The sequence below is a fragment of the Pelodiscus sinensis genome, chromosome 3 (assembly GCF_049634645.1).
Source record: "Pelodiscus sinensis isolate JC-2024 chromosome 3, ASM4963464v1, whole genome shotgun sequence".
Taxonomy (NCBI): Eukaryota; Metazoa; Chordata; order Testudines; family Trionychidae; genus Pelodiscus; species Pelodiscus sinensis.
Genome location: NC_134713.1, coordinates 198423809 through 198446970, shown reverse-complemented (window position 1 = coordinate 198446970; position 23162 = coordinate 198423809). Strand labels below are relative to the sequence as shown.

The 23162-nt window shown below is 53.8% G+C and overlaps 1 protein-coding gene across 2 annotated transcripts in view; it reads right to left on the bottom strand.

Annotated features, from left to right (window-relative positions):
- Positions 1–604: 604 nt before the first annotated feature.
- ABHD12 (abhydrolase domain containing 12, lysophospholipase) overlaps positions 605–23162 on the bottom strand; it is a 56547-nt gene continuing 33989 nt past the window's right edge. For both annotated transcript variants that reach the window (XM_075925857.1, XM_075925858.1), the window contains exons 5-13: positions 20423–20453; positions 16835–16880; positions 14748–14877; positions 12690–12727; positions 12048–12127; positions 9409–9491; positions 6931–7009; positions 5277–5404; positions 605–2657 (exon numbers count right to left, since the gene is read on the bottom strand). In XM_075925857.1, the coding sequence (XP_075781972.1) occupies positions 2618–2657; positions 5277–5404; positions 6931–7009; positions 9409–9491; positions 12048–12127; positions 12690–12727; positions 14748–14877; positions 16835–16880; positions 20423–20453 (655 nt within the window). In that variant the 3' untranslated portion in view covers positions 605–2617. The remainder of the gene's footprint in view (positions 2658–5276; positions 5405–6930; positions 7010–9408; positions 9492–12047; positions 12128–12689; positions 12728–14747; positions 14878–16834; positions 16881–20422; positions 20454–23162) is intronic.

The following is a 23162-nucleotide window of genomic DNA, read 5'->3' as shown; positions in this document are numbered from 1 at the left end:
GGATTCACCGGCCCCACAGTGCTTCCTTTAGTTCCTCCAGCCTTCACCTCTGTGCTGTTGCTTTGGCCCAAGATTGCTGGCTGGGTTTGCTGCCACCCTTCCCAGGGGCAGACCCACAGAACCAGGGGAGCAAGGGATGGGGAGTGAACCCCCAGGCAGTGGTACATGAACTATGGCTGCACATGCACTGAGGAGTCACAGTGCTGCTCGCAATCCCTGCACCCCATGGCCCTCAGCACAGCCCAGTGCGCCTCACTGGCCCCAGGGACGGACCGCACGCCCAGATCTCCCTTGAGCGCCCGTGGCTGGCCCGTTCGGATTGGAGGCAGGAGCACTAACTGGTACTTGACAGCAGCCCTCGCCTTGGTGGGTTCACCTTGTTAAACCGACTTACATGGGGGTTGCCTCACTTCTGCTAAGTCTCCACCACAACCTGAACGCTGAGAACCTTCCGAGGCCGAGAACACTGGGGGCCCCCGTGTAGCCCAGAGATGTCCCGGCTTTGCTTGGAAGCTGGATGGACCCCAGGGTTGTGACTAACGCACGTACTAAAGTCCACTTCAAACTTAGCTTGAGCCTGAAAAACGAGCCGCGAGCAGGGAGATCTGGTCAATCACTTTATTCGAGCTAGACACTTTAAACATTTCAATCTCAATGCACATTACTGGCCTCATCAACCGGCACGGGTGTTGGAACAGCCGCCCCGGCTCACGCTTTGGAATCTAACCTTGGTTACGTGGGGAGAGTCTGGACATATTCAGGTCAGCGTGGACTTTCCGGGAGCCGGGGAGAGCAGCAGCACGCGCTGGAGCGTGTGACGGAGTGGCAGCGAGCCAGAGTGTGTTTCTGCCCAGTCAGTGCAAGGAAGATTAGTGCCTACACCAGAACGGAAGTGTCAGTCAGCTCACAAGTGTTAGGGGTCAAAGCCTTGGTGTGGCCAGGCCACCATAGACAATCGATAGCTGCTTTGTGACTATTTGGAGCCTGAGCTGCCCGGGAGGCCTGCTGAGCTGGTTACGTTACTCCATTAGGCAGCTGCATCAGGGAACAGGCCCCTCTGGCATGCAAAGGTCACTGCTGAACACGAGGAACTAAGCTACACGTGTGCTGTAGGGAACGAGGGCAGCTCAAACAAGGCCAGAGTACTTGCCCCATCTCACTGGGTGCTCCAGCTACTCTTGACCTGAGCCCACCAGCAATGCCAGCGGGGGGTAGGGGCAGGAGGGGTGTGTACTCAGCCAGGTGGGCACAGGCATGGAAGGCGTGGGCGTGTGTTCTGGTAGACGGGGTGGGCAGGGGAGGTGCAGCAGCACAGCGACAGCTGGCACGTGCCTCTCGCAGGGTCATGCTCCAGGGATGCACAGGCAGCAGCTCATTTTTCAACCCAGAGCTGCGCGTCACTCACCAGACACGGAGCCCTCCCCTGAGCCGGTGGAGGGGGAGCCACCAGTCGCCAGCCCCATGGTTGGAACCCGCCGTGGCTGGCCACGCTGCCAGGGCAGGCGAGAAGATGGACTCAGGGTTGGAGAACAGGGTGTGCTCCACAGCTGGAAGAGGCTGGTGTGGAAAGGAGACCCAGACCCAGGCTTTATTTGCATTAGTAACTGCATCGCTGCGTGGTTTTAGCAGCCAGAGCTGCAGAAAGTTCCCCTCGCCCTTTGCACCTGACAGCGGGGCTACAATGTGCCTGGGAGTGTTTGGGGAGGAAAACAAGTTTCTTAAAGACTCTGTCTGGCCTCTCACCCCCGAGAAAGTGACTGTCTCTCACTAGGCTTACAGGAGAACGGAAGACAGCGCCAGCCTTTCTGCGTTTAAACAAACTCCTCATGTCCTCGGCCCACGTGAGGGGGAAATTCAGACAAAAACAAACAAGCTTTCCCCAAAACAAAGCCAAAGCCCCGTTGCTGGAGTCATGCAAGGTAGCAGGAGTCCTCCCACAGGTACGCGGGAAGGCAGAGCTGTGCATGCCTAACAGGATGCAGGAATGCTACTCAAAGCCGGCCGTGGCAGGAGAATGGAAATGTTGCAGCATCCCCCTCGTTAAATAATTGCGTCTTCTTTGAAAACATCCTTTATTTGCAAGTGTGTTTCTGGCAAGTACCTCGCCCTGCCGCAGCGCCCGCCAACGGCCTGCCAACGAGGATCCCAGTGAAACAGCACTGCTCCCTGTGGTCTCCAGCACCTTCCTGCTGGAAGCTACCGAGAGAGGACGATGGGCTGAACACTGATTTCTAGAAAGGACACACCCTGGAACTGGCAGCAGGCAGCTGCAGCGTATCGAGCTGTAGCCACCTCCTTGTGGGTAAAGCACAGTCCTCGTGTTCCAAACGGCTACGCTGCTCAGGAAGGGAACAGACGCGCCACTTGTCCCGATCCACGGTTGTAGGAACGCCTGCCCTTTCCGTTCCGCGGCTGCTTGTCTTGTCTTGGGGCACGCGGGTGGTGTTTTCTGTCCATGTGAATACAGAAGCCAGCTAACTTCCGCTTCAATTATCTGGCTTCCACGGCTGCGCAGCAGGACAAGTGACGGGATTCCCAGCCCAGCAGTGCCAGGCGCTAACGAATGGCAGACTGACCCAGACACACAACAGAAAGCGCCTCCTGTGCCGACAGCCAGTCAGTGGCGCTGGGCATGTTGGGGTTTGCCCAGGAACTCCCTAGGAGAGAAAGCAGGACACGGACCGTGACAAACCCACCCGGCCAGAGAACTTGGCGCATCAGTGCCACTGAGGCCGTCTCTTCCCAAAGCCAAGCCCCTCCTGCCTCGTCAGTCAGCCTGCTCCAACCCAGGAGCCTGCCTGTGCTGTGGGGGAGGGGATGGTAGCTACCAGGTAACTGAACACTCCTGTAGGCGCCTGGAACTTTAGCGGTTACACGACCGTTTGATGGTCCCGGTGGGGCAGCCAGCGCGGTGCCAGGCGGAGCTGGTCCACAAGGGGAGCCGGTTTAGAAACCAGCTCCTGGTGCAGACCATCTGCCTGCTGCCTCTGCTACAGGATGGCGGAGCAGCCTCTGGCCCCAGGAGCTCGGACCCCCCGCGAACAGGGACTGCTTCCCCAAATCACCCTCTGCCTGCAGCGGGCTCAGGCTCACCATGGACAGAGGCGGTTTGTGCTCCCTGCGGGGTGTGGGGAGGTAGCAGGGGACAACACGGAGCTGGTGCTGTAGAGAACTGGCTTTTAAGCTGGCTTCCCCCAGCACCAGTTCCTGCCCACCTCACCCCCACTGCCTCTGTAGGAGGCAGCCAAGAGGGAACTGGGGGCAGGCAGGTCCATGGCCCAGCACACACAGGGAGCCTGCTTGAAAGCTGCTCCCCCCCTCCACACTCCTGCCTCTCTATCAGAGGCAGCAGCGCAGGGGGTGCAGGCGGATCTTTAAAGCCAGTTCCCACTCCCTCCCCCCTTGCTGCCTCTGATCCTGGAAGGAGAACGTGCGCGTAGTCAACACATGAACTGAAAAGTCCAGCTTGTCGGTGAGTCGAACTGTCAGTTACATCTTGACATCCCCCTGGCAGCACAGGCCGGCTCCGGGCGTCAGGCTGGCCGGCCTGGAGAACAGCAGCAGTGCAGACGGGGCAGCAGAGCAGCAGCACAGGCCAGCTGCCTAAGTTTGTACCCAGGCCTCCGGCAGGGCTTCCCTGCTGGCTGCTAGCCCTGCCGCCCTGTAGAGCTAACAGTGCACTGCCTGTGCTACGCTCTCCCTCTCCATGGGCTTCAGAGGGAGCCGGCCTCCCATGCATTAATGCAAAGAGGAATCCCCAAGGTCTGATAAGAGCCGCTACCCTGCTCTGTACGATCTTACCTGCTGGTAAAGCCTCCTGGAGAGTTCTGCAGGGCCACGCTCGCCCTGGGGCGCTGGGCGGCTGATTGCCCAGTGAGACACCCAACCCTCCGGAGGGAGCTAGGCTCAGCCCCACAGAGATGCCATCTTAAATCCCCTATTCTCTGGCATTTCAAGGGGAAAATGGAGCCCGACCTCTCCGTGACAGCTGCTCTCTGAGACGTGGCATCTGCCCATTGCACGTAGGAGTTTGGGTGCTGCACAGTCATCAGAGTTTCCCCCGTTGCCTCGCTCACCACGTGCAGGCAGAAAGGGCCTAGCTGCCCTGACCCCTCAGTCCCTTCCTGCGGCCACACTGACGAGAGGGGAGGGGAGCAGGCTGTAGAACAGACGTGTGCAACCTCTCAGAAAGCAACAGCGCTGGAAAGGAGAGGAGCCTGTTCCAACCCTTCCAGTAACAGCACACCTCCACTCCACTGCTGTAGGGACTCACAAGCAGCCCCACCTGAGTCTCTGAACAGGGGCTGGAGGGTCACCCATCCACACAAACCAGAGAGGGCGCGTGGTGGGAGGCAAACACAAAAGGAGGACGAGGATGCTGCTTTCCAAAGGTCGAATACGGGCATTTGAGCCAGAAGTGTCGCAGAGGTTGCTTGGGATCTAGCTGAACAACTCGGGGATCTAGCCAGTGGGCTCACGCCAGCCAGCTAACAGGCAAAGAAATCCTGGTACTCCTGTGGAAGCCCCTAGGGTTGCCAGATGGTTTCAGAAAAAATACCCCCCCCCCCCCAAAAAAAAAGAAGGACCCTGAGAGTTATGCAAAACAAAACAAAACAAAAAAGCGCAGCCCCTTTAAGAAACGTGTGGTGAGGCTTTTTGGCCCTAACAGGCTGCCAGCAGCCACCCACCATCTTGCCTCCATGCACAGGGCCGGACAGCTCCTCTGCGCAACCCAGTAAGCACTAGAGTTCCAGGCTGCCTCTGTATTGAGCTGGACAGCCCGGGATTTTCGCCTCCTGGCCAGCGAAAAACCAGAAAGTACCGGATATTTCAGGTGTCCGGTATTTTCTGAATTTTTGTACTGGACAGGAGGCGAAAATACTGGACACCTGGCAACCCTAGAAGCCCCATGTGTGGACACACGGCTGCCCTAACTCTGCAAATGCAATCAACAACTGAGCAGGAGATCTGAAATACTTCACCCGTTCCAGAGAAAATGCTGAAGTTCTTTTCAAGTCTATTTGTGTAGCCCCTTTACTACCGGGAGAGTTTGGGAAAAGGTCCATAAGACAACTGTGGTGGTGTCAAAGTGGAGACGGCCTGCATAAGAAAACTTGGATGGGGGGGAGAGGGGAAGCAGATTTTGTGTGTGTTCTGATACTGTTGCCTTGGTCTTCCTAGAGCAGCTCTAATCTAACAAGCTCTGTCCACTTGCTCCCTGTGCCCCATCAGTCCTGATGTTGATTTAACTCATGCAACACGCCCCTGCTCATTACCGCAGGATCCGAGGTAGCTCTGGACTCCTGTAGATGTACTTATGCCTGTAGCCTAGGTCTCTGTGAAACGGAACAAACTGTACTTTGTAGTCACGGAAACTCCGAGATGGTGCAGCTATGTTATACAGCTGTAGAAAGAATAAAACAGGGAAGGTACAAATCACAACATTTCAAAATTGTGCTATAGTACTAGCTAGCTAAAAATACACTTATAGTCTGCACACAGTGATCTTTACACAGTCATTCAGTGCACACCATCCCACACCCATGGGCTGGGGCAGACAGATTTTGGTGGAAGATAAAAATGAATACAGCATCCACTAGCAATTGGGGGTGCGGGGTTTGAATGAAAAAAAAAAAAAAAAAAATCAGCAGTATTAGGGAAGAGTCCAGAACAGATGCACAAAGGGGTATGTATCTACAACCTGTTTTAAAATAGAGAACCTCAGAGTTACAAACTGGTCAATCAACTACACAATTGCTTTGGAATCAGGCAGCAGACAAACAAAAATGCGCACACACAATACAGTATTGTGCTAAACAAAATACTAAAAATAAAGGGAAAGTTTAAAAAGTATTTGACAAGGAAAAAAAACTCTTGTATTTGTTTCATTCAAATTAAGATGGTTAAAAGCAGCAGTTTTCTTCTGCACAGGAAAGTTTCAAAACTGTATTAAGTCAATGTTCAATTGTAAACTTTTGAAAGAACCACCATCACATTTTAGTCAGAGCTACTAAGGTTCCTAAAGTGTTTGTAACTGAGGCTCTCTTCGAATTTCCTCTCAGAACTCCTGTTACCTAGTTGTGTCTGACACCCCCCACCCACACATGCGCACCGCTTGTTCTAATCTAATGGATGATGCAGGAACTTTCCATGCACTAATTCTAATTCACAAAGGACAGTTAGTAGATTCAGTTGGACAAAACGAAGCTTTGGTAGGAGAGCTATTATGTAACTAACTGCTGAAATCAGCCTGACGTCCTAAACAAGATGAGTTGGCCCCCACTAATAACCTGTATGAATTATAAACATTGTAACTGGTGCCCACAAAGAAATCCCAAAGCACAGTGGCAATGGGATTAATTATAACCAGAGAACAGGCTCCATTGCCTTCCACTGACGAATGGAGCAGTACCTTGGTAAAGAGCTGTTGAAATTAAGTTTCTATTTAGGTAAGATCTGCCTGGTATAGTTCGGTTACAGCGACCTCATTTAAAATAGATTTATGGAATAGTGTTTGAACCCTTGCGTCCAGAAATCTAAGGCATATTCGGTCAGTCTCTGCTGACTCTTTCATTCTTGGGCTAGTGTAACCATAACATACTCTCCCTAATTTCTTCCACAATTATTTTATTTTTTATAGACTGATACATTTTTCACAGCTCTTTCCCACAGCAAATACCAGATACCTGGAGGGCTTGTTTCAATATACACAAGATTTAGCAGCCAATGTATTAAACATCAGATCCCTTCAGTACCACACACTTTGTACACATCAGTCCTTATTAAAGCTGCTAGTTTTTATCATCGCATTGCTACCTTTCTCTGACTAGAACAGAATGGTTTGTTTGGGTAATTCTTTAAGACACACAATTCTCTCCTATCAAATGGCCAACTTGAAGCAGATCTGTTATGCTGGCTAAAGAAACGCACCTTCTTTCCGAGATGAAATGGTACAACAGGGTCATCTTCAGCATGAAGAATAAGCAACGAGCAGGAAATGTATTTCACGCTGCAAAAGGGAAAATTTGTCACTAGCCATAAAAGAAAAATTAAAATTCCAGACTCAATCCCTCAGCACGATTTGGTTATATTTTTGACGGAGAGGCTTTGAGTGCCTGTTGTTTCTAATATATTGCCTTTCTACAAACAAGCAGTTCTCTTCTACCTCGCTTCTATGACAGTCTGTCCCTGGCCCTTTGACGAACAATTTTAGCATCATTAAGCAACACTCACAATCAAAATCACTAGCTTCATCAAATTCACCGCTCGTCCCTTCAAATGCAAATGGAGCCAATTCTCTTTGGCTTATTGTCGCTCTTCTCAAACAAACCCCGCTAATAAATAAATCCCATCATATTCCGCAAAGCTGGCAAAAGATAATGCAGCATAGCGGATTGCTATGGAGCTTATTTTAAAAACAATCGAGAGCGAACTCAGTGTGCAATGAAACACTCCAATTCCTCTGCACTTTGGAATCGGAAAGCGTTTATGAGGGGACATTGTATCCTTGAGTCTCTCGATCACCAAGTTTTGTGATTCTATTGGGTGGGATTTCCAGGGAAGCGCGTGTGACAAAATTCCCACACTGATTTACTGCATTTCAGACTGTGGTAAAGCAGTTACCTAGACACCAATTAATATGATCTAAGCAAAAAATGGTAAGATCACGGGAGAATCAATCTGCTGATTACAAAGTGACCAGGGGGCGCATCTCTCCACAGTAAGGGTCAATACAAGGCGGGTTTCTTGTTTGCGTTTCTAAGAGGAGCCACTGTGCATTTGGAAAACAGTCTAGCGGCTAAGACAGATGACCTGGATTCTATTGAAATCCGTGGCAGATTCACGTGTGACCTTAGACAGGCACCATGATCCTGCTCTCTGGACATGCTGAGAGGTTTCATTCATTACAGTTCGTGAAGCGCTTAGATTCCTTGCTGGCAGATGCTGCAGAAGTGCAAAGCTGCATTAGTGCTGTGACAGCCAGACTGCGTCCCTGCGTAACAGCCCAATCGCCAGCTGCCTGCCTTGCCCACTAGGACAGTTTCAGTCAACATACCAACTAGAGCAGTGGTCCCCAACCTTTGTGTGGCCAATAGCACATTCATGTTTTCAGGAGAGTGTGGCGGGCGCCCACAAAAAAAGGCGTCAATGTGAAATTGAAGGTTATTTTCATGTTAAATGTGAATTGGGTAAATTTGATAGAAACTTAATTTAGTTGGATAATTTTTATTTTAATTATATTGCAATTCATTTTTAAACAAAATTCTGCATTAATAAAAAGGAGGGATGTCCAAATGTTGAGCAAAAAAAGCACCCCCCCCCCCCCAAAAAACATGCCCCTTTAAATTTCACACAAATTTCCACATGGCAGGGGAAGAACGTCCCAAGTGGTTTCCAGCTGAGAAACTGAAAATACCAGACATTTTACTGGGGGGGTGTCAGGCCAGGGGTTTGGATTGCCCCTCAGGGCAGGGGTTTGGGGTGCAGGGTCTGGGAGGAGAGTTCTGTGGGTGAAGCTATCGGAGTGGGAGTAGCTGGGGGGCCGGACACTTACCAGCGAGACGCGCTGCTCTCCTGTTTCTCCCACAGGAGCTGCCTGGCCCTGTGCTTGGGGATTGGTGGGTTCCCACAGCTGCCCCTGTCCAGGTCCGGCCAATGGGCTTGTGCGGGGGGGCAGAAGCGGCCATGAGGGACCCTCCCCTGCCGGCTCGCAGCTCCTGCGCCACAAAGGGCCCCGCCGCGGCTGTTTTGCATGGGGGAGGAAGGGGGGCTGTTGCTGCCTCGCAGCCGGACCCGACCAGCGTGGGGTTTGCGCCGGCTACCGAAGCGCCTGCGCGGGCTGCCTGCTGCGGTGGGGGCGGGGCTCAAGCCTCTAAAGCCTCGCGTCGGGCTCCCTCGCGGGCCCCAGGCTGCCGACCCCGCTCTAAGCCGGGGCGAATGTGAGTAGTTTTAAAACGCCGGCGCGGGCGCACATACATTCTCCCGCGGGTGCCGTGTTGGGGACCACGGAACTAGAGCATGTTTGAAAGAAACCAATCACAAAAAAGTAGCATTTCTAGACATCTGCAGAGCCTCTCGCTTTCACGTAGTCTGAGTAGCCAGTCAGCTCGGTTCTTTCCTGTGCAAGGGAGAAATGGTTGGTTTTAACAGCCCCTAGGATAGGATTAAGTGCATTACAAAAATGAAAAAGGACAGAGTTGCGTGTTGGAGTTGCTGGGGAGAGACACACCAAGGACAGCTGGGGCTGCTGAACCTCCTTAAGCATGTTCTAAATGCTTCAGCCAAGCAAAAGGGACGCTGCACTTTGGGGCTTATTCCCACGGCACTGGAGTTGCGCCAGGCAGCCATCGAGGAGAACGTCACGGAAAGGGCTCACGGCTCAGACGACAGGCAAGCGTCACCACTTACTTCTCATCATTGGCGAATTTAATTCCACTCATTGTGATGGTGTCGAGGAAGAACCAGTCGAACCCAGGGAAGTATCTATATATCTGTAGGGGAAAAGCCTGTGAGCACCCAATAGCCCCATTCTGCCGCCCAGCCAGCTAGCCTCCGCAGTGAGAGCGGCACACTGAACAGCCCCGCTAGCCAGACTCCAGGCACTGCTGCCGACCCTGAGCGCGAGAGTCCTGGGTGATTTTACAGCCCAGGTCTCCTAGAGTCCTCAGATACTCACCTGCTGCTCCACCCACACAGCGTGGCCAGTGACACGGCTGACAGCAGAGGTGGGCAACCCCTGGCACACGGGTCAGCAGCTCAGCCCCGCCCTTCCCCCCTTGCAGCGGGGCGCGTGGGCTGGAGCAACAGCCCTGGCTTCCTGCGGGGGTGGGGGGCAGGAGAGGCTGGGGTTAACTCCCCTCTCAGCTACAAGCCAGTCACACCTGGTGCCCCAAGGCCCAGGCTGCGCCACGCTCCTGACCCCCCACACAGCTCGAGGGGAGCGAGCCCCTTCCCCCACACCCTGCTGCGCCCGGCCGGGCTGGAGCCAGCTCTGGGCAGTCCCAGAGCCGCAGCCGGCAACAAATGGCTGGGCGGGAAGAGACTCCGCCCCAGAGATGCTGTGGGGGGGTGGGGGGGGGTTTGCAAGTCCCAGTGCTGCTGCCCTGCCGGGGGGGGAGGGGGCGCATGCGTGCGGCCAGAACAGAGGGAAGGTGGGGGGGGGGGCGCGGAGCGAAAGGGATACAATTTTACTTGGCAGAAGCTGCACTTTCCTTTACTCCCCACTTCTTTGCCTCCTCCCCAACCAGCTATTTGGCTGCATTCTCCCCTTTGCTGTGTTACTCCCCCAAGCTCCCTCTCGTACCCCCACCCCACGCCCTCTCCTGCCGCCAAACTCCCTTCCAGGCCCTGCCCTCCTCACCCCTCCTGCCCCATCCCACTCGCTGGCAGCCCTGTCCGCACACTGAGCCCCACAGCCTAAGGGGGGTCCACAAAATCCACTAACTGTGGAACCTCAGAAAAGTAAATCCGGCCTATGGGAAGCCCTGGACCTCAGTCCTCCCGTCCCTTCCCCTGCCCCGTGGGGGCTGGATGCAGAAGAGTGAGGGGTCAGTTGGGGGCCACATCAGTGAGGGTTGGGGGTTTGGAGAGGAGATTTTTTGCTTCTCACTTGCGTGGTCCCCAACTGATTTCTCTGGGGGTCAGTGACCCCCGACCCAAAAAAGGCTCCTCACTCCTGCCATGAATTAAAACAAAAACAAAACCCTTTGAACCCTCTTGCGCTGGGCACAGTATTTTACTTAGTTTATCAAACTTCATTTTAAACAAACACAAACAACAACTAGTCTAGCAGCACCTTAAAGACGAACCAAACACGGAGATGGGATCATGAGCTTCCTGGGCACAAAGCTCCCGATCCACTCCCCGTGGTTTGCTAGTCTTTAGGGTGCTATTACCAGACTTTATTTTATTTTATTTTTCTAGTTACAGACTAACTCGGCTACTCCTCTGAAGCTTTAAAACACTTTATTGGTTGAATTTAAATTAACCCGTTCTCCCCAGCTGCAGCACCAGCAGAATGGCTGGGGCGTAATCGTGTAATGAACAGGGAGTTTCCATTAGCAACTGGCAATCTGCGGAAAGGTTTGCGTTGACCCGGGGTCCATGGGGCCCCGCACAGGAGTGGCACGGCCCAGGCCGGAGGGTTACATCTTGGCATGCCACTTCGGAAAGCCGGCTGACCCCTGGCCTACGGGTTTGCTGCACGGGTCTGGGAGCTGCATGGGTCAGAGCAACTTCGCCAGCAGCCCGGACAGCAGGAGTCTGGCTGCAGGGAAGTGGCTATGACGAGAAGGCGGCCCACCCAGCCACCAAGCCTCAGGAGAGCCTTTGGCAAGCAATGATGCCGAGAGCTGTTGCCCCGCTGTGCCGGGCAGGCTTGGTTCCGCGCCACACGTGCCTAGTGACCACGAGGTTTGGGATTCACTTCACTCCAGCCCTCACCCAGGTGTGCAGCTAACGGACATGCCCTCCTGGCTGAGGAGTGCACCACACTGCTGGGCAGGTGCCCGCTGGTCTGCATTCGCTCCATGCCTCAGGGAGACGGACTCATCTGACAGTCTGGGCCACGCTCATGTCTTGGCACAGCTTCTCGCCCGCCTTCACTGCCTCAGCGCTGCGAGGGCGGTACTGGAAAGGCACGGTGATGATCCCGGGTCTACCCGGGCTGTATCTGATTCGCCTCCAAGCCTCTTCCGACCAGCAGCTGCACACCCCCGCTCTGCACTGGGAGTGCGCCGAGCCGGGGGTGGGGGCCACATTCTGCACTGACACGCCAACGTGCTCCGACTCACCCCCCGCATTTACACTTTTCACGCCCCACTTGCCTTCCCTTGCGCCAGATGCCAAGCATGCTAATGGTTCTCCAGCTCTGCAGAAGCCCTGCACCTCCAGCTGTTCAAGAACAAAGGCTGGCAGTCGCTGGGTGTGGGGGGGGCGGTTACAGAGCTCGCTCAGACACATGCTAGCATAGCCCGCCAAGCACTGTTAAATAAGTGAACTGCTGGGACTGCACTCCCAAGGGAATGAAACCGACAGTTTGTACTTGCCACTGAAAACGGATGGCTCCTTGCTTCTTCGCGTATGTTAGTAAAGGGGGATTCCAGGATCAGGGCGTCCGGAGGAGTTTCTGAAAGAGGAGGGCACAGCACAGCCTGGTAAAGCACTGGGGCGCTGTAGGTGTACAAGGCAGGGAACACTCAGCAAGGAAGGCAATATTCTCCTCTCGGCCCATTTCTGGGATGTAAAATAGCTCCGTGGGCCTCACCCCCGGAGCCACTGAGCTATGGCGAGCGTGTGCGGCAGGAGGTCACGTCGAAGGGCTGTGGTGAATGCCAGAAAGTGCTGGACGGGGTGTCTACGCTAATTCAGCCCTCGAGAGAGCTGCCAAACCCAAACCCTCCATCCAGCCAGAGGACGGGGAAGTTCTCATCCAAATAGAAGTTTTTGACAATAGAGCCACCCAGCAGAGTGCAGAGCTCCCGTGGACGCCATGGTCTGCACCACCACCGCCTTAGAGCCCTCGTGGCGCGGTTTGGGAGGCGCCCGCGTCAGAGCATGCTGCAGGAGCGCATGGTAGAGCTGCGCTTGCAGCACATCAGCAGACAGGTGCGCGCAGGCAGACACCAAGCAGCAGTTAGGGCCCCGAGTGCAACTTACACCGCGCAGCAAGTGCCCCTCGCTGGCCTTACCTCGCTCACAAAGGCGCCTCACTAAATTTGTTGCGACTCTGAAAGACAAGAAACACACGTGGTGTGAAACGGAGCTTGTCACTCACCGCTGGACAGCAGCAGCAGCTCCAAGCCACAGCCACTTAGAAGACTCATCTCTGATCTCAAGGCAGCCGCACCGCAAGCCAGCGTCAGGGCTGAGGGCAGACCCTAGCGAGCAGTGGCGCAGTGGACGGATGCCCTGCGGTTCTCGACATCCCGTGCGGTACAGCCAGGGGGCATAACGGACACCTTCCCCCTCTTCCTACCCCCTTGTTTAATGACTGGGGATTGACGGCGCTGCCAGCCATCCAAACTCCACCTCCTTTGGATGCAGCGAGGGGAAGGCCTGGCTTGGCAAATCATTCCTGGCTGGAATGGGTTAGCTGGGTTTGGACTCGGTGACTCCCGAGGTCCCTCCCAACCCTGACCCTTCTAGGATTCTCCGCGAGATGCAGGATCTAGGTTCAGACACAATCTGCCTTCCCTAGTGCCTCGTGCTGCATGCGCGCTCCTCACACCACTGGGATTTCCTCCTGGAAGCCTTAACAGACCCCACCCCCTTTTTCACATAGCACTCCCCAAAGCCTCCACTTGCGCAGGCTCTGCAGCCCTCCTCCTGCCCACAAGCACCTGTTGCAAGGTCGCCAGTCCCTCTGCTGGCCCCAGGGACACCCACACGACGGAACAGGTAACGTGCGCCGAATGCACCGCTCCAGAGCCTGCACTTTTCAGCTCCTCGGGGAAGCCGAGCCGTGGGCCTTGTCTTCACTGCTATGCAAGGTGCGTTTTACCCTGGGTCCCTGCGGCCGCAGGCTAGCTCACGCGCACAGGGTAAAGACGAGGCACTTTTGTTCTACTAGGAGGTAAACTACGTGTCATCAGCACTGGAGGTGGCCGTGCCCGGTCTGATGCCTAGTACTGGTGTCTGTTCACTGTGCGTGTCGCGGGACGGTTCATGCACAGGAGTCACCCTGAAGGCACTCCTTTCCCCAAGCGCAGCCGAAGCCCTACTGGGGGGGTGAGCGGGGGAGACAGAAGGTGGAAGCTTACACATTTCGGATACATGGCTAGAGTTTATGTAATAGCCACACTTCCGTTACCGACATGCTGGGTGCAATAGCAGGCTTTCAGCAGCACAGAACCTGTGGCATCCTCTGCATGCCAGTCTCCGTTAGAATACAGCTGTTTCTGGAGTCACAGCAGCATATTTCCAGAGACAAGAGAGATACTTCCCGGGTTTCTGCCTGAAAACTGCATTGTGCTGTACAGGCAGGGCTTTGGCACAGTGTCTGGAACCTCCCGCCCCGCCCAGACGGACACGTATGCTCTCTTGTGACTGGCACACACACCAGCACTTGCAGGCAGGCCTTGCCTATTCAACCAGCGCTCTGCCTGTGGGACAGGCCTCAGAACTCTGACCTGGAAAGCGTTCCCGTGGCCTGTCTGCCCTGGGAGGAGCGCCGCAGGCCGTTGTAAAACATGAGCCTGCTCTCACCGGACACGTGCTCAGTTCTGAAGTGCCAGTGACATTTGCAGGCAGATTAACACAGGCTTCCCAAATGGTGGGTCCTGGCCCACAAGTGCTTGTGGGAGGATTTTAGATGGGCTGTCATATCCAGGCCAGCTCACCCCATCACTGGGCCCTGCCCCCAGTGCACACGCTCTTCTCCCAGCAAGCCAGCCCCCCGCAGAAGCGGCTCCTGACCTGTGGGGCCCCTGTCACAAACACTGGGGTAAATGGGCGCAGCGCCATAGCTGGCTATGGATGGCACCGCTTACACCAGGGATGATTTCCCCTGCAATTGGCTCTCTCATGACATGGGTGATGCTGAACTCGCTGCCCCAATACAGCCTCTGGCAGTCGAGGGCACGGGTGCTGCTCGTTGGCATCTCTCAATTCGAACGGGCAAAGCAGCAGCGACTAGATCCCAGCCAGACGAGAGAACTCGGGTCCTCAAGTGACACAGGCTGCACTTGGCACCGACCCACAGAGCTTGCTGGATGACTCTAGAGCGCTGCCGTGCGGAGGGGGCTTACCCTGTGCCTAAGGAGTGCCCCCATATGTAGACAGGGTTGTCTCCGCTTCTTGCTTTTATCCAGTCAAACACATGGAGCGCGTCGTAGGTCATTCCTCTCTCCGACGGCGTGCCCACCGAGTCGCCCCACCCTGCAAACAAGCATTGTAAGTCACACCCCCGTCTCCCAGCAGAACACGCCGTTGCTCCTGCCTGTGGGGCCAGGCGCATGCCCACACTGGGAAGGATCCAAATCGGAAACACTCCCGCTTACTCGATTGTCCCGCACACCGAAGCGGAGCTGGAATGAAAGACTGGCACAGCACAGGGGCTCCACGGATCTTGCTTAAAGCCTTAAACAAGCTTCCACTGGTAGAACTTGCCAGGCAGAGTCGTGGGCTTAGACACTGACAGCAAGAGCAGGACCCCTGCTGGAAGCGAATCGTCTGCTAGCCCTGCATTTCTGGTTCCTTGAGAGGCCAGCTCTGGCATGCAGCTTCAAAGGCCTCTCCGCAGATGCAGAGACAGCAGGGATCACTGCGGCCTGATCCCCTGTACAGCACAGGCCAGAGAACGTCAGCAAAGTAACTCCTGGAACAGAGCCTTCAGAAACCCCCAACTGTGATTTAACAGCCATCAGTGGTGGGGAATCCATAGCCATGCCCGGTAAGCTGTTCCAAAACGCTGCGTTTCCCCTCACCGCTAGAGAGCGTGCCCATCTCCCCTCCGCTTGTCCCGTCTCTCTGGCCTGAACAGCCCTTACTAGCCATTGGTTCCCCCGCGGATACTAACAGACCCCTTCACCTTCTCTGTTCAGATGCATAAATCGAGCCCCAGGAGTCCATTAGGAAAAAGCAGGATTTTTAACCCTCTCCTCATTCTCAGGGCTCTCCTTTGACTCCCTCCCCTCCAATTCATCGACAGCCTTCTCGAACTGCAGGCTCCGGAGTGGGCACAGTGCTCCACAGCATCACGCCCATGCCACGTACAGCGCTAGCACACATCCGCAGGAGGCAAAACTAAACTGCAAAAAATGTGGCTGCCTGATCTCTGAAGAGACAGAACCAGCTGCGCAGTAGATTCCGCTGAGACCTTGTCCAAGAGCGTCACTGTGAAGCCACAAGAAGTGGTTACTCAACAGCTGGAAATCAGTAGGATTGGGGCCGACTGCAAAGAGCATATTTATAAATATGGCTCAGGTGACCCGCCCCCCTCCACAAGGGCCGTACACCAAGAAGCTTACTGCTTCTTCTGGGACTTAAATTAAAGGATTATGGCCAGGAATGTTACGAGCTTTTGGAAACAATTTACAATGAAAGTTTTCTCCTCGAACGGCAGGTGTGAAATGCTGTGAAACAGCAGCACCATGTTGCTAGATCAAACGGGAGAAGAGAACGTTCAGTTGGTGACACTTAGGAAAAAAGCACGGAGCTAAAAACAGACCTGCCCTGTTTGTGAGCAGTGGAAATGGTACCCACGCCCCTCTCAGTAGGTAACATACTTGCTGAGCACAGCCGCAGAGGGCCAACCATTGGGGGGCGGGGGGCATGCCGCATGAACAGCTTTCCAAACGCGACTGCTGGACAGCAGCTCGTTGGGGAAGGCAGTAAAGAGCCTCTAGAGAGCTCAGACTGTGTCTTACAAATAGTGACACTGGAGATTCAGTGGCTGCAGCCGTGTACATTCAGGCCATGAGCTGTGGGGTGGGCGGGCGGGTGATTAGGGCTCTAGCAGACCTGGGTCCTTGGACCTGCTCTGCATCGACTCCCAGGGTGACTGCAGGCCTCTCGGTGTCAGCGCCCACCTGAAATGGGCAGAGCAGCCCTGCCATACCTCCCAGGGATGGGAGGAGAGTAAACACTGGCTGTGAGATGGTCGGACACCAGAGCAAAGCGGGTCTCAGAACATCTCCTGGCTTATGTGCTACATAGGGAAGGACAAGCAGAGGCACTGGAGAAGGAGACACTTTCCAGTGAGATTTTAAGAACTCAATGAAAATCCAAGAGAAGTCTAAATTGGGAACAGCTTCTGAGGTGGGAAACACAGCCATTAGCAGGGAGATCAAAGGAAGACGGAGCTAAAGACAGCTCCTAACAACCAACCACTCACCTCGATAATCAAACGTGACGACATGGTAACCGAGGAAACTCAGGACCTAAACAGAAGAACAATGTATTGAATACACTACCACACATGGAGTAACAGCTGCACCGTCACTTGAACCCCACCCCCGAGTCAGGATGAGGCCGTGGGAGAAAGCTCTCTAATTCACAGGGCTGACCCCAGACCCAGAAGAAGGGAGTAGCCCGTGAGCCAATTAGCGGCTATTGTCAGTTTATTTCTGCTTTCCCCCCAGCCTCAGTGCGGAGAGAAGGACAGACTAGTGGTCAGGGGGAGGGCCCAGAACTCATGAGCCTTGGGTTCAATTCCTCGCTCTGCCACCAACTCCCAACGTGCCTGCCGACAAGGCACTTGGCCTCTGTGCTGGAGTTCCCATTGGTGCAATGGGGACAAGAGCACTGCCTAAGGGTGTTGTGAGGATAAACACTTTGCACACAGCAAGGAGGCGATGGGAGCTGGCATACCTAAAACAGATCGTGCCACCGCTACTTGTCCTGTGCGCTCCCGGAACTGCCGGCTGGGTGTGACCTCTACATTCTTGCAGCTGTGACGGCCTGAACCATCAAGGTCACTTTTTGCATAGAACCAGGAACCTCTCAAGAGCCTTCAAGTCTTGTTAAATCTTCCCTTGAACATTCTGTCTCTCTCTCTCTCTCTCTCTCTCTCTCCCCCTCCCCCCCCCCTTCACAGCTTTGCACAAGAGACAGGGCCTTAAGGAAGCCTCATTTTCATTTGTGCGAACAGCCACCTTTCTTGTTTGCATCAGCGCAATCTGCAAACTCAAGCAGAACTCCAAAAGGAGATGGATCAAACTCCAGCCGCTCTTCTGGAAACTATTTTATCGTTACGGATTTCAAATGTCTGCTGCTGTCGCGCCACACACCCCTACCTTGAGTGCTTTCAGTGCAACAGCACAGAGGCGGCCTTATTCATACTAATCAAATGTTCCTACCCAGCTGATACAGGGAATACATTTTGTGGACTCTTGTGAATGTTTAATGGCTTGTTTAGGTCCTGAACACTTTTAACTAGATCAAAAGTATCATCTAAAGTGCATTGTTTAGAGAGCTCGTCTGTTACATTTATGTTTTAGCACTGGTGACCCTCAAACTCGGTGGCTAACTACAAATAGCCACATGAATAAACGATTTTTTTTAATGCCTTAGCAAAAGTGATGTTAAAGTTCCAGACTTGGAATGTTTTCAGGGCCCTGTCGCGGGTAAAGTCTGTTTGGGCATTTGCAGGGCCTGTCTGCACAGGGAAGCTGGAGCAATCAAGGCAACCCCTTTGTGTGAATACTTGGAAATAGAAGCCGCCACCTATTCTAGCCAGGAGAGCCGGACTGAGTTACCGCGACATCGGTGCGGTGCACTGGGGATAGCAGGCAGGGAAGGCTGGCTTTACGTGTTTTCCAAGAACTAGAAACAGAAGCTTTTGTGTTGACACAGCCCCGGATGGTACATAGTACAGCTGCCTGGGCTCGCGTACAGCACACATGCAGCTCCAAGACACCACTCCTATTGTTTCAATTGCTGCGGGGAGTAGGCCTGCTCTGTGATCGGCAAAACAAAGCGGCCTGGGGGAGCTCTCCAATACCACAACAAAGGTGCCACCACCACACAACAGGGTCAGTCACAGACGCCTACGATTAGGTCAGCCAATCCCTTTCATTCCAGAGACCTCCGTGACTTTGGGACACCACAGCAGCCCAGGCAATCAGCCAGCCAGCCAGCCACTGCCTCCAGTGAAACCCACCCAGGCGCTCCAGCCAAGTTCCCCAGGGCAGCAGGGTAACCTCAGGAACTGCTCAGCCACCACTAGAGGTGGTGGGGCAACCAGGGCAGCTCCCCAGCCCTGCAAGCAGTTAGGGGACCACAGAACTCCCTAGCCCCCTGCACAAAGCAGGGGATCCCCCATGCCTGCAGAGCAGTGTGGGATTCAGCCACCAGCTCGCAGTCCTGGGTCCCGGAGCTCCCAGCCATGCAGGGTGGTGGGGGATCCCCCCAGTCACTGCATGCAGTGGGACAGGGTACCGCTGGGACCCTCCTGGTTTTGCAAGGATGTTTTTAGTAAAAGTCAGGGGCAGCTCACGGTTCCGATGAATGTTTGTTTATTGCCCGGGACCAGTACTAAAAACACCCAGGACAAAGCTTGGAGCCTTCATCACGTGGCAATTTCCAGCTACACTCCTTAAAACTCACCGCAACCGAGACGGGGCCAGCCCTGGTGCGTCGATGGGATGGCAGGCTGTAGCGCCCCTCTACGCTCTTCATGGTGTGACCCATAACGGGAGGCGCTACGTGCCGATACTGTGCTTTTCATCAGCCCAGCACAAAGTGCTTCAGAAACTGGGCCGTGGCACCAGGGCGTGCGTAGGGACTCAGCTCAGAGCACCGTCACTGGACATGGCAGGTGCCCCCATCTTTCATGCTGGTCGCCACAAGGACGTGTCTGATGATCTGCATCTTTTTCTTCCCTGGCACCACCACGCAACTACCTGCGCCGCAGAGGGACTCGCCTCCATTTCTCTCTCCCTCCGCTAGCTCGCTTCCCGTTGGTTCACAACATTTCTAGCCATCTCCTTCACACCCACCAAAACAATCAGCCCCAGACTTCTGAAGCTCCTCTATTGCAGGCAGCAAAAGGAAGCGTCTTGGTTTCATTGCTGCACCCTGCAAGACACACCGTGCTGCTCAGAAACCTGACCCTGGGAAGGAAAACAAGGGAAGACAACCTGAACTGCTACATCTGTTCTGAGTCATGCCAGCACTTCCCAGACTCTGGACAGCTCCACCGATGCTCAGAGCCTATGGGCAACCCCAGACCTGGCTAACTTGAATTTGCTGTTAGACGCTTACAGGGTTGTTGTTTTACATACTGCTGGCAAATGGACTACGTATCATTCTGGAGTCCAGCTGTTGCAATGCAGAGTACAGATGAGCTAACTGAGGCAGGCAGGTTAAATAACTTTTCTAAGGTCATACTGCAAGGCAGCAGCAGAGCCAGGACTAGAACCTAAGTACCTGGCACTCAGTCCTTGGCTACACCCACTAGACTACGCACAGGCTCCATTCTGTAGCTAGGGTGTGGTTTTTAAACACACAGTGCCTGTTGTTCCTGCTCAAGTACACAATAAGTACATAGCTAATTTGTCCGTATGGGCAAATGGAAGGCGTCTTACAGTACGCAGTGATCCTTGGAAAGCAAAATGATCGTTTCATTACATTCCCTTTAAACAGTAGGTGCCATTTTGCCAAAACTCAGTTGCTCTTCGTTTTGGACAAAAAAAACTTATCTGCCTCTCAAGTTACCAAAGAGCACAGCTGAGTGACCGGAATGAAGATACTTTGCTAACAGGGATTTCACAGGACAAGCACCTTGACAACCAGATCATTTTACAGGCATCAGTACTTGGATACTCGTTATAAAGGGAAAGCTATAAACCCAGAGCTCATCATACCAGGCATGTCTCTAAGGAACAGTAAGTAGGCCGATGGTCCAGTCTACAGAAAGGGTCAGTGCTTTTATTTGCTCCATCTGCATCACGTAACAGCCTGGAGAAGCAGAGTCACTTACCTTGTAAAGCTCCACACGGTGATCCCCTCCCCTACGAAGGAAACGTGGGGAAAGAGGAGGAAAGGGTGTTAGTATTTATCTTCCAAAGACACCAGTCTTCAGAGTTGTACTTTTGTCTCCAGGTCTCTAATTAAATACGGACAAACAGTGAATTCTACAAATACAGATGTTAAACAGCTTGCCTAAGGATGTGGCCAGTAGCTTTGACATGGTAACAACCCCTAATTTGGGGTGGGCAAGACAGCGTCCACGGGCTGGATCCGGCCCGCCAAGTGAGTTGATTAGGTCCCACAGCCGTCCTGCCACTCCCCCATCTCCAGGCCAATTGAGACCTTGGGACAGGGGAGTGCACAAAGTCTCCTCCCTCTGCCGGGGACGTGCAGCACCAGAGGGAACCGACAGCTGTTCTGAACAGCTGGGGGTTCACTCTGGGGACCACGTGCCCCGTGCAGGGTGGGGGCAAGAGAGACACTTTGTGCACTCCCATGCCCTGCGAAGCCTCCTCCCGCCACCAGGAACATGCGGCACCTAGAAGGAACCACCAGCGGTTCTCTCTAGGCGCCAGAGGGTGCAGGGGGGAGACTTCATGTGCTCCCCCACCCCAATCAGAGTCTGTGGGCAGGGGAGTGCAGGGAGTGTCCTAGCCCTACCCCTTCCACCCACGGCCCCACCCCTTTCAAAACAGCCCAGGACCCCTCCGAAATTATTGCCCGCCCCAATTTCGTCATTGGACTACACAGCAAGCCCTTATTCTGAACACTGTCATCCTGCCCACAAACAAGGAAACACATGCAGAGGGAATGTCAGGTCTACCAAGAAAATCAAAGTTTTCACTAGCTTGTGGTACACTCTTCAAAAAGCCCAATAGGCAATGAGCCACACCACCTCTTACCAGGACTTATTTTAAAGTTATTAGTCAGCTTGTCCTCAAACATATTGCTAATTCCTGGCCGACACTCCAGGGAAGTGAACAGACATGGCTTCAGACGCTGCAAAGAGAATACCGACACATCTCGTTTCATTTACTAGACGGTCGACTCACGGCACAACACTGATCTTTTGCTTTGTAGCTCTCCTGCAAGAATTAATGCATGTGGAACTGCCTAGCGTTGCCGTGGCCCGGCTGGGGTTAATGCCCCGTGACCAGCAAGAACCTTGACGCTGGCTTTTTTAGCAAACGCACTCCACCTCAAGCCAGACAGTCCATTCCTGGGGCAAGGCAGAGCGTTTGCTTGGGAAGCTATGCTCTGTAGCCAGACAGCTGGCCTTCTGCTTGCTGTGTGAGGAAAAACCAACTGTGCCCCATTAGCATCCTTGCAAGCCACAAAGCAAGAGAACGACCAGGGGCCGTCAGTGCACGCTTCAGTGCAAGTCACAAATACATAAAAGTACCTGGCTTGGGTGCTTGGTCACTGACCCAGGAATCAAAGTACGTGCCCAGACACCCACCCCTCTGGCTCCTCTCTGGCCAGTGCTGAGATAGTTCGGGCACGATCCACGGGAAGCTGCTTTTTGCCCTCAGGAGCTGGAGGGACGGCTGCTGCAGCACACGCCATTTCTACACATCCAAGCTCACAGCAGCATAGCTGTGCCAGCGTGAGAACGCCCAGCTAGCTGCACTGTGCCGACAGGAGAGCGCTCTTCCCTCGATGCAATCAAACCCGCTCCATGAGCGCCCACGTCGCTCGGGTGCAAGTGTGGACCAGGGATGCTAACGTCTGGACGTTTCAGCAGTTACATGCGAGGGGCAGCTGGCTCCCCACACGTCCTGGCTCCCACCTGCCGCACCGCACTGGTGCCTGATACAGAGGCAGTGGTGCAGGCAGCTCCCCAGGAACTCACGGTGCCGGGAACTGTTTCTTAAGCTGGCTCCCTATGCATCCTGGGAGCCTGCATGTAACCGTGAGCGTTAGCCAATTAGCCCATGCTCCTCGGTTAACTGTTTACACAGTCACACTCACATCCTTAGTGTAGACACGACTTCTGGTCCTGAGGCCAAGAAATGGGTTCGAACAATAGGGAGCAAAAGGAGGAGTGGAAAGACCCTCTCGCCACACAAAAAGGAGCAATGACAACGAAGAGTGAGATTCTGGCGAATTACATCCTTGATCTCTCACAGGCACAGAAATATCACTGGCCCTTTTCTGTATTTTCCTACATCACACAAAATGAATCTTCTGCAGCCAAGCGAGACGCATCTTGTCTCAGTCCAGAAACCAAGTTAGGGTTTTTCTTCCACACCTCAGTGACTAGCAGACAAAAGTTGCATCATTTATGGATTTCAGCTCTAACAGTATCTGGATGTGCATTGCAGAAAGACACAGCAATGTCAATGAGGACTGAATGGCAGGGACGCAGGTTGCAGCTTTTCCAGTGCTAATAACAAGATAAATTACGCAAGGCATACATGATTTCTTAGCATTTAATTTTGGTGACATGCTGTGGTGCCCAGAGTGCCTCTAACCTGTGCAGAATGGGAAGGTGCTGGTCACAACCAATTAGAGTTCTTCCGTTATTACAAGACGCTATGCTGTCAATATATGGCTGCAGGAAAACCTTGGATATCAGAAATAACGTGATCGTAGAACTGACTACTATGCTATAACCCAGAAGTACAAGAGGCTGCCAAACATGAGTTTGCTCATGCATTTCAGGATTTCAGAGAGCTGAGTCTTGCAGACCTTTCCTCTGCTGCCTTAGGGTTTTGTATGCAATAAGACATTGCGAAAAAACAAACTGG